Source organism: Bombina bombina, chromosome 1, assembly GCF_027579735.1.
Source record: "Bombina bombina isolate aBomBom1 chromosome 1, aBomBom1.pri, whole genome shotgun sequence".
NCBI lineage: Eukaryota > Metazoa > Chordata > Amphibia > Anura > Bombinatoridae > Bombina > Bombina bombina.
In genome coordinates, this window is record NC_069499.1 from 450,466,635 (window position 1) to 450,479,457 (window position 12,823).

The window sequence follows — 12,823 nt, forward strand, 5'->3', positions numbered from 1 at the left end:
TCCTGAGACCAGAGGCCCTGTGCCTTCCTGGCACCCCAAACAGCTCCCCATCCTGACAGACTCACAAGCGTAGTCACAATCACCCAGGATGGTCTTGAGACGGATGTCCCTCAGGCCAAGTGCTCCGGACAAAACCACCAAGAGAACATTTCTCAACAGAGAAATCTGTTGAGATAGGTTTGAATGATCACCGTTCCACTAGTTCAGCATGCGCAGATGCAACAGTCTGAGGTGAAACCTGGCAAAGGAAATGATGTCTAAGCTGGACATCATGAGACCAATCACCTCCATACACCGAACCACAGATGGCCTTAAAGGGACACTAAACCCCAAAAAAATTATTTCGTGATTCAGATAGAGCATGCAATTTTAAGCAACTTTCTATTTTACTCCTATTATCACATTTTCTTCATTCTCTTGATATCTTTATTTGAAAAGCAAGAATGTAAGTTTAGATGCCGGCCTATTTTTTGTGAACATCCTGGGTTGTTCTTGCCGATTGGTGGATTAATTTAACCGACCAATAAAGAAGTGCTGTCAAGGGTTCTGTACCAAAAAATAGCTTAGATGCCTTCTTTTTCAAATAAAGATAGCAAGAGAACGAAGAAAAATTGATAATAGGAGTAAATTAGAAAGTTGCTTAAAATTGCATGCACTATCTGAATCACGAATTTTTGGGTTCAGTGTCCCTTTAAAGAGATCTGGAGGGCAAGACATGTTGAAGCTAGCTTGCAACGTCTCTGGTCTGTTAGAAATATTCTCATGTCTATGGAGACTATTACAGTACCCAATAATTCTACCCTGGTACTTGATACAAGAGAACTCTCTCTAGATTATCTGCCAACCAAGGGATTGAAGAAGACAGAGGAGATATTCCAAATGGTCCTGAAAAATGTCTTTAGCTAGACCAAACGGAAGGGCAATAAACTGGAAGTGCTGGTCCAGGAATGCAAACCTTAGGAACTGGAAGTGGTACTTGAGGATTGGTACGTGAAGGGAGCATCCTTCAGATCTATAGTGGTCATAAACTACCCCTCTCGAACGAGGGGAAGAATGGACCTTATTGTCTCCATCTTAAACGAGGGGACATTTAAGAACCTGCTTAAGCACTTTAGGTCCAAAATCGGACGGAAGTTCCCTCCTTTTTATGGACCACGAAAGGTTTGAATAGTATCCCAAACCTCTCACTGCGATAGGCACCGGCACAATAACTCCTAGAGGACAGATCCTGTACACACCACAGAAAGGCTTCCCTCCTTTCAGGTCAGGAAGACAGGAGAAATCTGCCCTTGGGTGGCTGAGACTTAAAACCTATCTTGTAACCCTGAGCTATGACCTCCAGGACCCATGGATCCTGTATGCCCCTGAACAAAGCGTCTGTAAAGAGCAACATACTGCCCCTTACAAGATCCAGAAGAGGATCGGGGACCGCCCATTCATGCCGACATAGACTCGGTGGGCTTCTTGCTCTGCTCGGATTTATTCCAGGACTGAGCCGGCTTCCAAGAGCTCTTGGTTTGCTCTGGCTTAGCGGAAGACTGCTGACATGGGGTTTATCAGAACGAAAATCATTCCTTAGATTAGTTCATATACTCTTGCGGTAGGAGGGCATCCTTCCCCCTGTGACCGTGGAGATAATAGAGTCCAGGCCTGGACCAGACAAAATAATTCCCTTAAAGGGAGGAAGAAGTCTAGACTTAGAAGTCATATCCGCAGACCATGACTTCAGCCAGAGCCCGACGGCCCTGAACAGAAAAGCTGAAGCCATAGCATTCAAGCGAATAAACTGCCTAATAGCAGCACTGATACAAGAATTACCAACCCTCAAGGTCGTAAATCTTTTCTGAGTAACGTCGAGGGGACCCTCCACCCCGATCAAATCCTGAGTCACACCAGAAGGTAGTTTCTCCAGTAACCGCGGAAACCGCCGCCGCCGGATTAAACAAATATCTCTGATGTTGAAACATATTTCTTAACAGAGTTTCCATCTTTTATCCATGGGTTCTTCAAATGAAGAACTATCCTCGAGCGGGATAGTAGTAGGTTTAGCAGGGGTGAAGATAACACCATCCCATTTAGAGATGGAACCTCACAACTCCATTGAGAGTCCAGGACCGGGGACAATTTGGTAAAGGGAGAAGAGGGAGAAAAGGAATCCAATCCTGTCCCATTCATTCATAATAATGTTCGCCATCTAACAGGAGCAGGGAAGGATAAGGTATCACCCTGTCCTCAAACTCTATCTAATTTAGGAATTAAAGGTTCATCAGACAATTTGGCCTCTGGAACCTCTGAATTTGCCAAAAACTTCCTTTAGAAGAAAGTGCAAATCCCTAAACTAAAGTTTGGTTCCTTCGCAGCCGGAGGTTTAGAGGCAGCAGACTCTGACCCAGAATGTTCATACTCTGAAGCCTCAGAAAGAACTTCATCCTCGGATAATGCTCAGTTAAATCCAATAAATTATCTGATGTACTCTGGGAAGGAGTGCAATATGTAACCTTTCGCTTGCGCTTAGCAGGGCGAGGTAAAGCATTAAAGGCCGCAGACGCCGCCGTCTGAACTGCGCAGTAACGTCTGGTGAAAAAAAGGCCCCCTCCAGATGGAGGATCAGCAATTCTATGGGAAAACTGCATGTGTAGAGATATAAGAATGTAGGATACGCACACTAAACTGGACGACAACTCCTCAGAGGTGGACGGCTCTGTGGTATCAAACATGTTTGATATTATCACATTATCAAGGCATATGGAACATAATTGAGAGGGCGGAAGTAAGGCCTCCTCACCATATAAACAGGAATTATTCATTAGGAATAGAGGGAGTGCCCTCTAAAGTAACAGAATCCTCCATCGCTAGTGCAATAACCGGAGAACTAGAGAAATAAAACATCTTATTTTATTAAAAAAAACGGCACCCTTATACCCCAATGGCTGGGGCATTTACCACCTCCTATGACCCAGACAGTACAGAGATTTATGACTCCTCTCTGATAGACACCCGGTCAGGAAAAAGGGAATGAATCACATGGTGCACAATGCAGGACCGTCCCTGCTATGAGAAAGCGCGTCAAGCTAGTAAGCTGCATGGCTCTCAAAGTGAAAGTGAAAGCTGTATATTCCATAACAGCCTATGAACCCTTGATTCTATACAGATAAAAGGAGTCACACTGTGACCCTGTCTTCTTGCGTTATCATACATGTATAAAATATGAAACGATCTTACCAGAATCTACGCCGTGGAACAGGAACACTGCCCTTCAAGTGTGACAGCTAGTAGCATCACTTCTGACATGGACTTGAGTGAAGAAAGCAGGCAGGCAAACTCGTCAACGCTGATTGCCTACAGAGCTGTTATTATGAGTCGGGATGGTTTCGCAGAAAAACTCTACCTGCATCTCCGGACTCTAACTTTCATCCATGCTCTCACTGAGAGGCTGACAGGACTACTTAAAACTCCAGTCACATCTCGAAGAGTACTACCCTCCATAAGAGAGTACTCCGAAATCTTCTAACACTTCTCTGCCAACCTCCTGTGACGAAAGGCAAAGAATGACTGGGGTTATGTGGAAGTGGGGGAGGTATTTAAGCCTTTGGCTGGGGTGTCTTTGCCTCCTCCTGGTGGCCAGATTCAGTATTTCCCACAAGTAAGGAATGCAGCTGTGGACTCTTCCTATATTAAGATGGAAGCAATGTTCTCTTCAACATGAAGGAGTAAATGATTTATTCCCTTTATATTTAAACCGGTTTGAGCAAGAATATTGAGAAACCAATTACAGACTTTTCATTAACGGCATATTCAATAACATTTCATTAAAAACTCAATGTTTCGGGGGGGGGGGGGGACTAAAACAAATGGGAGGACAATGTAAAATCTTAATACACTTCAGAAGGTGAGAAAGTATTTTATGTTAATGCAGGGATTCCAATTTTAAAAAAAAAAAAAAAAATCTAAATGGGGGATACCACCATGAACTGATTTATGAAACACCATATACATTATATATATATATATATATATATATATATATATATACATACACACACATACATACATATATATACATATACACACACACAAATCAATGCCTTTCTTAAAGAAAAAACAGAAAAATATATTTTTTTTTTTAAATTAAGGTGAAACTAAGATTGAACATATCTTTTGAAATTAATTTATAATAAAACACATGAAATTTCTATTGTTACAGAATATAACTCATTTTTTCTAACTATGTAAGTAAATATTTATAAAATTGAGAATTTAAGTTAAATTTTGGTCCCTTTGTCTAATCCTTAATAAAATTGCATGTAAATATATATTTTTTGGAATTAATAATACAATAGTTCGTTGTGTGTGAAAAATGTAATTGTGTATTTTCCCTTTAACTATGGATGAAATGAACCATGATGAAAAAGTGCCATATAAGTTTGACATTATTTCACCCAGAGGGCGGAACAAATTGAACGGTATAAGAGTCAGATGAATGAACAATGGAAACTAAGCCGGACGAAGCCCTGTATACGTCACCATCAAAGGTGAAACGCGCGTAGCTGAGAAACAATCAATGTGAGGGTTACAGCTGAGCCCTCCAAACCACGCTGAACCGACTAAAGAAACAAGCAGAACAGAGAAAGGCACGCTCACGGTGAGATAAGAGGAACCCATGATCTACAACGGTGAATGCAAAATGGCTATGTGAGTAATCCCCAAGGGGGAACAAAGTGGATTGATAACTACAATCAAGGTAACGTTTAAATTGTCATAGACATTACTACAAAGTGGAGTTTAACAGACAACCTAGCGAGGTGGGCATGTTTTGTAAAAACCTAAGCCATAACTCCTTGAGGTGTTATATACTTCTAACTGTATTATACCATTTTAACGTTAAAACCACATAAACCAATAACAAGCATTACGTAAGATAGAAAACCCAGTGAGTGATAAGTCCCACTCTAGATCCGCTGCAACTAATGGACAGTTTAAGAGCCCTACTACAATAATAAGTGACTTTACACTTCATGTAGCACAAACAAGATTTGAAACAGCCATGGAATACAGCCTCTTTGGATACAATTGCAATTGAATATAGCAACAAATAAGGAACTGGTTTTCATATATATTAACTAAACTGTTTCTGATTCAATAAGGTCATTTATTTAAAAGTGGGCCCACGTTCGTTATCAGCATAATAATTAATATTTTTTAGCCGGCAGCAAATAAATCATTGTATATGGTATTGTCTTTTTCAGTATCAATTGATTATGCAGTATATGATATTTATAGACAATAGTGTTTATAGGAATTAATGTTTATATTATATATAGTTCATTTTGGAGTCTATGATAAATATTGAAGGTTTTATCCATAGTTATCTGGGACTAATGTGGATGACCACCCTTCTGGTGAATTACTAGCTAGTGTAAATTTAACCTTATACTCTGGCGCCGGACAAAGGGATCTTACTACGAGATTTAAATCTCATAGTTTTTTCTTCTTTAAATGTAATATATATATATATATATATATATATATATATACACACACACAGAGTATTGGGAATACCTTTATTGATTAATAGTAATAAAAATACACCATAAAAAAACATTTTGTCATCATTAGTCCTGGTTAAGAATCACTGCATTAAGGACGTGTAGGTATGTACAGTTAGTTATAAGTTTGATACAAACTAACCTGTAAAAATTCTGTGAATTCTAAATAGGAAAGATGCTTCTTCCTGTTGTGTCCAAAATGTAGTCTAATAAATTCGCAGTCCCAGTTGAAAGGTATATGGTGGTGAATCATGGTCTGTCCAAAGATTTCCTTAACATTTTCTTAGGAGGTAAAATAAATCAGCAAATCAAATTTTGATTTCATTGTTGGTAGGGCCTGTAACACATGTTCTGTCATTCAGTGCAGCATTGCAGGAATTACATATTCGCAAGCAATTACAGAATCAAAACACCACAAGCTATTTCATTAAAATCAGTATTGCATGATTATCCCCTTGCACCTGCAAATGCTTTTTTTTCCTTCCCTTTGTTGAGCTAGAAGTCAGTGGTGAAATATGTTAATACGTATTGGCTTACAAGGGTGTGCATTATATACTCAATATGAAATAATACAAATCTTGACAAAAAAATGTTTTTAATTGTTAGTGCATCCAATGGGACACATTTAATAAGAAGTATACATAATATCACTAACAAATACAGTATGTATAGGAAACAAATTATTTTGTGTCCAAATGTAACCACTGTTTTAATGAATATTTTATTAGAAACTTGGCGTCCACAAGCATTGATTTACAATGTCTATTTCGCCTCTATGGTAGCCAAGTAGGTACATTTGTGTTTTACATTTCTGAAGCTGTGTCGTTGTCCTAAAGGCCAATAGCCTAATATACTGATGTAAAGGTTGTGTACACAATACAAGTTTAAAAATCAGCTTTTATATAACCTTTTCTTTCTGTGAAAAATATTTCCATAGGTTCAATTGCTACTCTTTAAAATGCATGATACTTTTACTTTTGCATGCACAACAGCTTTGACATTATTGTGTCAATAGATTTTATGGATCTGCAACATTTCTAAAAAGGGGAATGCATCACAAGACACATCAGCTATGAAATGCCCCTCCTACCACTCAACCAATTACTGGACCTACCATCACTTTGATCCAAAGAGTCATCATAGCAGCTTCATCAAACAGATTTCTGTAATGAAGTTTAATGGGTATGTTATGTTTGATGATAACAGAATGCTCGTATGTGCTGTCCTTTTTAAATGAACTGATATCCACTTTCTAAAATGAAAATTTTAGGGGCAAGAGGATTGAATCATGCAAGGCTGATTACATTTGATCATTTTATATCAGGAAAGTGATGCAGTTGTATTTCAGATCTGTAGCCGACCAATTTGAATCTTTAGTCATTCCAACTACAGAATATGAACAGTAGAAACCATTGTTTGAGAGTGATTACAATTACATTAATTTGAATAACATAACCTCCAAATAAGTAAGTCCCGAAAGGAAATCCAATAATTATTTAACTCGTAACAAGACAGGATTATTTGAGCAAGTAGGAGCAAGATTATTTGTATTTTCCCATGAAGGATTCAGAGCAATTATATTTGATATATCCTGAACAATGATCATCAGTTTGCATACCAAGCTCAGTGATGGCCACATTCACAAACATTAGAAATATGTTTGTATTAGTGCAACAGCCATAGCTCGCAAAGTCCAAGGAGCCGAATGTGTGAGATTCAGATGTGCTAAATCAACAAAATAAAACAATATAGGATAATAACATTTCAATTGCATATTCACATGGGTGAAAGTGAACACAATTTCACATGTACAAATAAATAACATTAAATATCCGCTCTAAAGGTTGAAATATAATTTCTTTAATGTTACATTAACGTATACCTAAACAATTTTTTTGGTACAAATTTAAAAGTTTAATGTTTAAAATGTTTGCTAAATACAGCAGATTTTACTTGAGCTGAATAAAGAAGCAGAATTGACTTCAGTATTCAGAGCATTTAATACGCACTATCCGACCTTGAGCATGGAAGGTCAGTCTCATTTAACTTTAATTTCTATGGGATATTTTAAATGTGCTGGTTGATGACCAGACCACATAGCGAGTCTTCTCTTTCTTTTCTCTGCAAGATACATCAGGTGTAGCAGTTTCTCCAGTATTTAAATTAATAACTGCAAAATATTTTTAGAGTGAAGATTTTTACACCAAATTAGAGGTTTTCATAAAATCGCTGCTGACTCTAGGTATCTTAAAGAAACAGTTAACTATAACAACAAGGGACACATGTAATTATATTTGTTGCCTCTAAAATTAGGTAATTTTAAAATACCTTCCTTTATTTTGTAAGACAAATGTTTCTGTACAGAGAAAAACACTTTGGGCCAAATTACAAGTGGAGCGGTATTTTGCACTTCCGCTAGAGAGCAAACTCTGCTAGAATTAAGAGTTTACCACTCTAGCAGTAACCCAACTAGCACAAAAATCCAAAGTTAGAATATCTCGTGCGACTTCTCCATAGAAGTCAATAGAGAAAAAAAAAGTTAAAAAAACCTAACACTAAACCCCCACTCTTGCACAAACACGATCTCATATTCTTAGTTGCGGTAACCCGACATGAAAATATGATTTCATATTCCAATGTTCTTTATCTAACAGAATATGATATATTTATTCATAAATAAATATTTCTACATATATCTGATGTTTTTTGCACAAATATATATCTATACCAATATACTGTATACACGTATATAGATGATTTTATATATATATATATATATATATATATATATGCAAGAAATTAGGAGTGGTGTACCAGCTCAAACCAATCAAGTAATATATAGATTGACCATAGATATGTAAATTAATATATCTGGGGTGCCCGGGGGCATAAAAAAAATTATATACTATAATATATAGAAAAAACACACGAAGGGACAGAGAAAAGAAAGGAAAAAAGTATGCCCTGTGCCAGCATTAATCATAAAAAAACAGAATTTATGCTTACCTGATAAATTACTTTCTCCAACGGTGTGTCCGGTCCACGGCGTCATCCTTACTTGTGGGATATTCTCTTCCCCAACAGGAAATGGCAAAGAGTCCCAGCAAAGCTGGCCATATAGTCCCTCCTAGGCTCCGCCCACCCCAGTCATTCGACCGACGGACAGGAGGAAATATATATAGGAGAAACCATATGGTACCGTGGTGACTGTAGTTAGAGAAAATAATTCATCAGACCTGATTAAAAAACCAGGGCGGGCCGTGGACCGGACACACCGTTGGAGAAAGTAATTTATCAGGTAAGCATAAATTCTGTTTTCTCCAACATTGGTGTGTCCGGTCCACGGCGTCATCCTTACTTGTGGGAACCAATACCAAAGCTTTAGGACACGGATGAAAGGAGGGAGCAAATCAGGTTACCTAAACGGAAGGCACCACAGCTTGCAAAACCTTTCTCCCAAAAATAGCCTCCGAAGAAGCAAAAGTATCAAATTTGTAAAATTTGGCAAAAGTGTGCAGTGAAGACCAAGTCGCTGCCTTACATATCTGGTCAACAGAAGCCTCGTTCTTGAAGGCCCATGTGGAAGCCACAGCCCTAGTGGAGTGAGCTGTGATTCTTTCAGGAGGCTGCCGTCCAGCAGTCTCATAAGCCAATCGGATGATGCTTTTAAGCCAAAAGGAAAGAGAGGTAGAAGTCGCTTTTTGACCTCTCCTTTTACCAGAATAAACAACAAACAAGGAAGATGTTTGTCTGAAATCTTTTGTAGCCTCTAAATAGAATTTTAGAGCACGGACTACGTCCAAATTGTGTAACAAACGTTCCTTCTTTGAAACTGGATTCGGACACAAAGAAGGTACAACTATCTCCTGGTTAATATTTTTGTTAGAAACAACCTTAGGAAGAAAACCAGGCTTAGTACGCAAAACCACCTTATCTGCATGGAACACCAGATAGGGCGGAGAACACTGCAAAGCAGATAACTCGGAAACTCTTCTAGCAGAAGAAATTGCAACCAAAAAACAAAACTTTCCAAGATAGTAACTTAATATCTATGGAATGTAAAGGTTCAAACGGAACCCCTTGAAGAACTGAAAGAACTAGATTTAGACTCCAGGGAGGAGTCAAAGGTCTGTAAACAGGCTTGATCCTAACCAGAGCCTGAACAAATGCTTGAACATCTGGCACAGCTGCCAGTCTTTTGTGTAGTAAGACAGATAAAGCAGAGTCTGTCCCTTTAGAGAACTTGCAGATAATCCTTTCTCCAAACCTTCTTGTAGAAAGGAGAGAATCTTAGGAATTTTTATCTTATTCCATGGGAATCCTTTGGATTCACACCAACAGATATATCTTTTCCATATTTTATGGTAAATCTTTCTAGTTACCGGTTTTCTGGCCTGAACCAGAGTATCTATCACAGAATCTGAAAACCCACGCTTCGATAGAATCAAGCGTTCAATCTCCAAGCCGTCAGCTGGAGGGAGACCAGATTTGGATGTTCGAATGGACCCTGAACAAGAAGGTCCTGTCTCAAAGGTAGCTTCCATGGTGGAGCCGATGACATATTCACCAGGTCTGCATACCAAGTCCTGCGTGGCCACGCAGGAGCTATCAAGATCACCGAGGCCCTCTCCTGATTGATCCTGGCTACCAGCCTGGGAATGAGAGGAAACGGTGGAAATACATAAGCTAGGTTGAAGGTCCAAGGTGCTACTAGTGCATCTACTAGAGTCGCCTTGGGATCCCTGGATCTGGACCCGTAGCAAGGAACCTTGAAGTTCTGACGAGACGCCATCAGATCCATGTCTGGAATGCCCCATAATTGAGTTATTTGGGCAAAGATCTCCAGATGGAGTTCCCACTCCCCCGGATGGAATGTCTGACGACTCAGAAAATCCGCCTCCCAGTTTTCCACACCTGGGATGTGGATTGCAGACAGGTGGCAGGAGTGATCCTCCGCCCATTGAATTATTTTGGTCACTTCTTTCATCGCCAGGGAACTCCTTGTTCCCCCCTGATGATTGATATACGCAACGGTCGTCATGTTGTCTGATTGGAACCTTATGAATCTGGCCTTTGCTAGCTGAGGCCAAGCCCTGAGAGCATTGAATATCGCTCTCAGTTCCAGAATGTTTATCGGGAGAAGAGACTCTTCCCGAGACCATAGACCCTGAGCTTTCAGGGATTCCCAGACCGCGCCCCAGCCCACTAGACTGCGTCGGTCGTGACAATGACCCACTCTGGTCTGCGGAAGCTCATTCCCTGGGACAGGTGGTCCAGGGTCAGCCACCAACGGAGTGAATCTCTGGTCTTCTGATCTACTTGAATCATTGGAGACAAGTCTGTATAGTCCCCATTCCACTGTTTGAGCATGCACAGTTGTAATGGTCTTAGATGAATTCGTGCAAAAGGAACTATGTCCATTGCTGCAACCATCAACCCTACTACTTCCATGCACTGCGCTATGGAAGGACAAGGAACAGAATGAAGCACTTGACAAGAGCTTAGAAGTTTTGATTTTCTGACCTCTGTCAGAAAAATCCTCATTTCTAAGGAATCTATTATTGTTCCCAAGAAGGGAACTCTTGTCGACGGAGACAGAGAACTTTTTTCTATGTTCACCTTCCATCCGTGTGATCTGAGAAAGGCTAGAACGATGTCTGTATGAGCCTTTGCTTTTGACAGGGACGACGCTTGTATTAGAATGTCGTCCAAGTAAGGTACTACTGCAATGCCCCTCGGTCTTAGAACCGCTAGAAGGGACCCTAGCACCTTTGTGAAAATCCTTGGAGCAGTGGCTAACCCGAATGGGAGGGCCACAAACTGGTAATGCTTGTCCAGAAAAGCGAACCTTAGGAACTGATGATGTTCTTTGTGGATAGGAATATGTAGGTACGTATCCTTTAGATCTACGGTAGTCATAAATTGACTTTCCTGGATAGTGGGTAGAATCGTTCGAATGGTTTCCATCTTGAACGATGGTACCCTGAGAAATTTGTTTAGGATCTTCAAATCCAAAATTGGTCTGAAAGTTCCCTCTTTTTTGGGAACTACGAACAGATTGGAATAAAATCCCATTCCTTGTTCCTTTATTGGAACTGGGTGTATCACTCCCATCTTTAACAGGTCTTCTACACAATGTAAGAATGCCTGTCTCTTTATTTGGTTTGAGGATAAGTGAGACATGTGGAACCTTCCCCTTGGGGGTAGTTCCTTGAATTCCAGGAGATAACATTGAGAAACTATTTCTAGCGCCCAGGGATCCTGAACATCTCTTGCCCAAGCCTGAGCAAAGAGAGAGAGTCTGCTCCCCACTAGATCCGGTCCCGGATCGGGGGCTACTCCTTCATGCTGTTTTGTTAGCAGCGGCAGGATTCTTGGCCTGCTTACCCTTGTTCCAGCCTTGCATCGGTTTCCAGGCTGGTTTGGGTTGTGAGGCATTACCCTCTTGCTTAGAGGATGCAGAATTAGAGGCCGGTCCGTTCCTGAAATTGCGAAAGGAACGAAAATTAGACTTATTTTTAGCCTTGAAAGACCTATCTTGTGGGAGGGCGTGGCCCTTTCCCCCAGTGATGTCTGAAATAATCTCTTTCAATTCTGGTCCAAATAGAGTTTTACCTTTGAAAGGGATGTTAAGCAATTTTGTCTTGGATGACACATCCGCTGACCAAGACTTTAGCCAAAGTGCTCTGCGCGCCACGATAGCAAACCCTGAATTTTTCACCGCTAATCTAGCTAATTGCAAAGCGGCATGTAAAATAAAAGAGTTAGCCAATTTAAGTGCGTGAACTCTGTCCATAACCTCCTCATATGGAGTCTCTCTACTGAGCGACTTTTCTAGTTCCTCGAACCAGAACCACGCTGCTGTAGTGACAGGAACAATGCACGAAATTGGTTGTAGAAGGTAAGCTTGCTGTACAAAAATCTTTTTAAGCAAACCTTCCAATTTTTTATCCATAGGATCTTTGAAAGCACAACTATCTTCGATAGGAATAGTAGTGCGTTTGTTTAGAGTAGAAACTGCCCCCTCGACCTTAGGGACTGTCCGCCATAAGTCCTTTCTGGGGTCGACCATAGGAAATAATTTCTTAAATATAGGGGGGGGGGACAAAAGGTATGCCGGGCTTTTCCCACTCCTTATTTACTATGTCCGCCACCCGCTTGGGTATAGGAAAAGCGTCGGGGTGCACCGGAACCTCTAGGAACTTGTCAATCTTGCATAATTTCTCTGGAATGACCAAGCTGTCACAATCATCCAGAGTAGATAACACCTCCTTAAG

General features: G+C 40.2%; 1 protein-coding gene across 1 annotated transcript in view; it reads right to left on the minus strand.

Moving 5' to 3' along the window:
• The window catches only part of SLC25A12 (solute carrier family 25 member 12), a 402,930-nt gene that overhangs the window by 275,994 nt on the left and 114,113 nt on the right, over nt 1–12,823 (minus strand). The window contains exon 5 of the mRNA XM_053698431.1: nt 5,689–5,828. Within this exon, the coding sequence (XP_053554406.1) occupies nt 5,689–5,828 (140 nt within the window). The remainder of the gene's footprint in view (nt 1–5,688; nt 5,829–12,823) is intronic.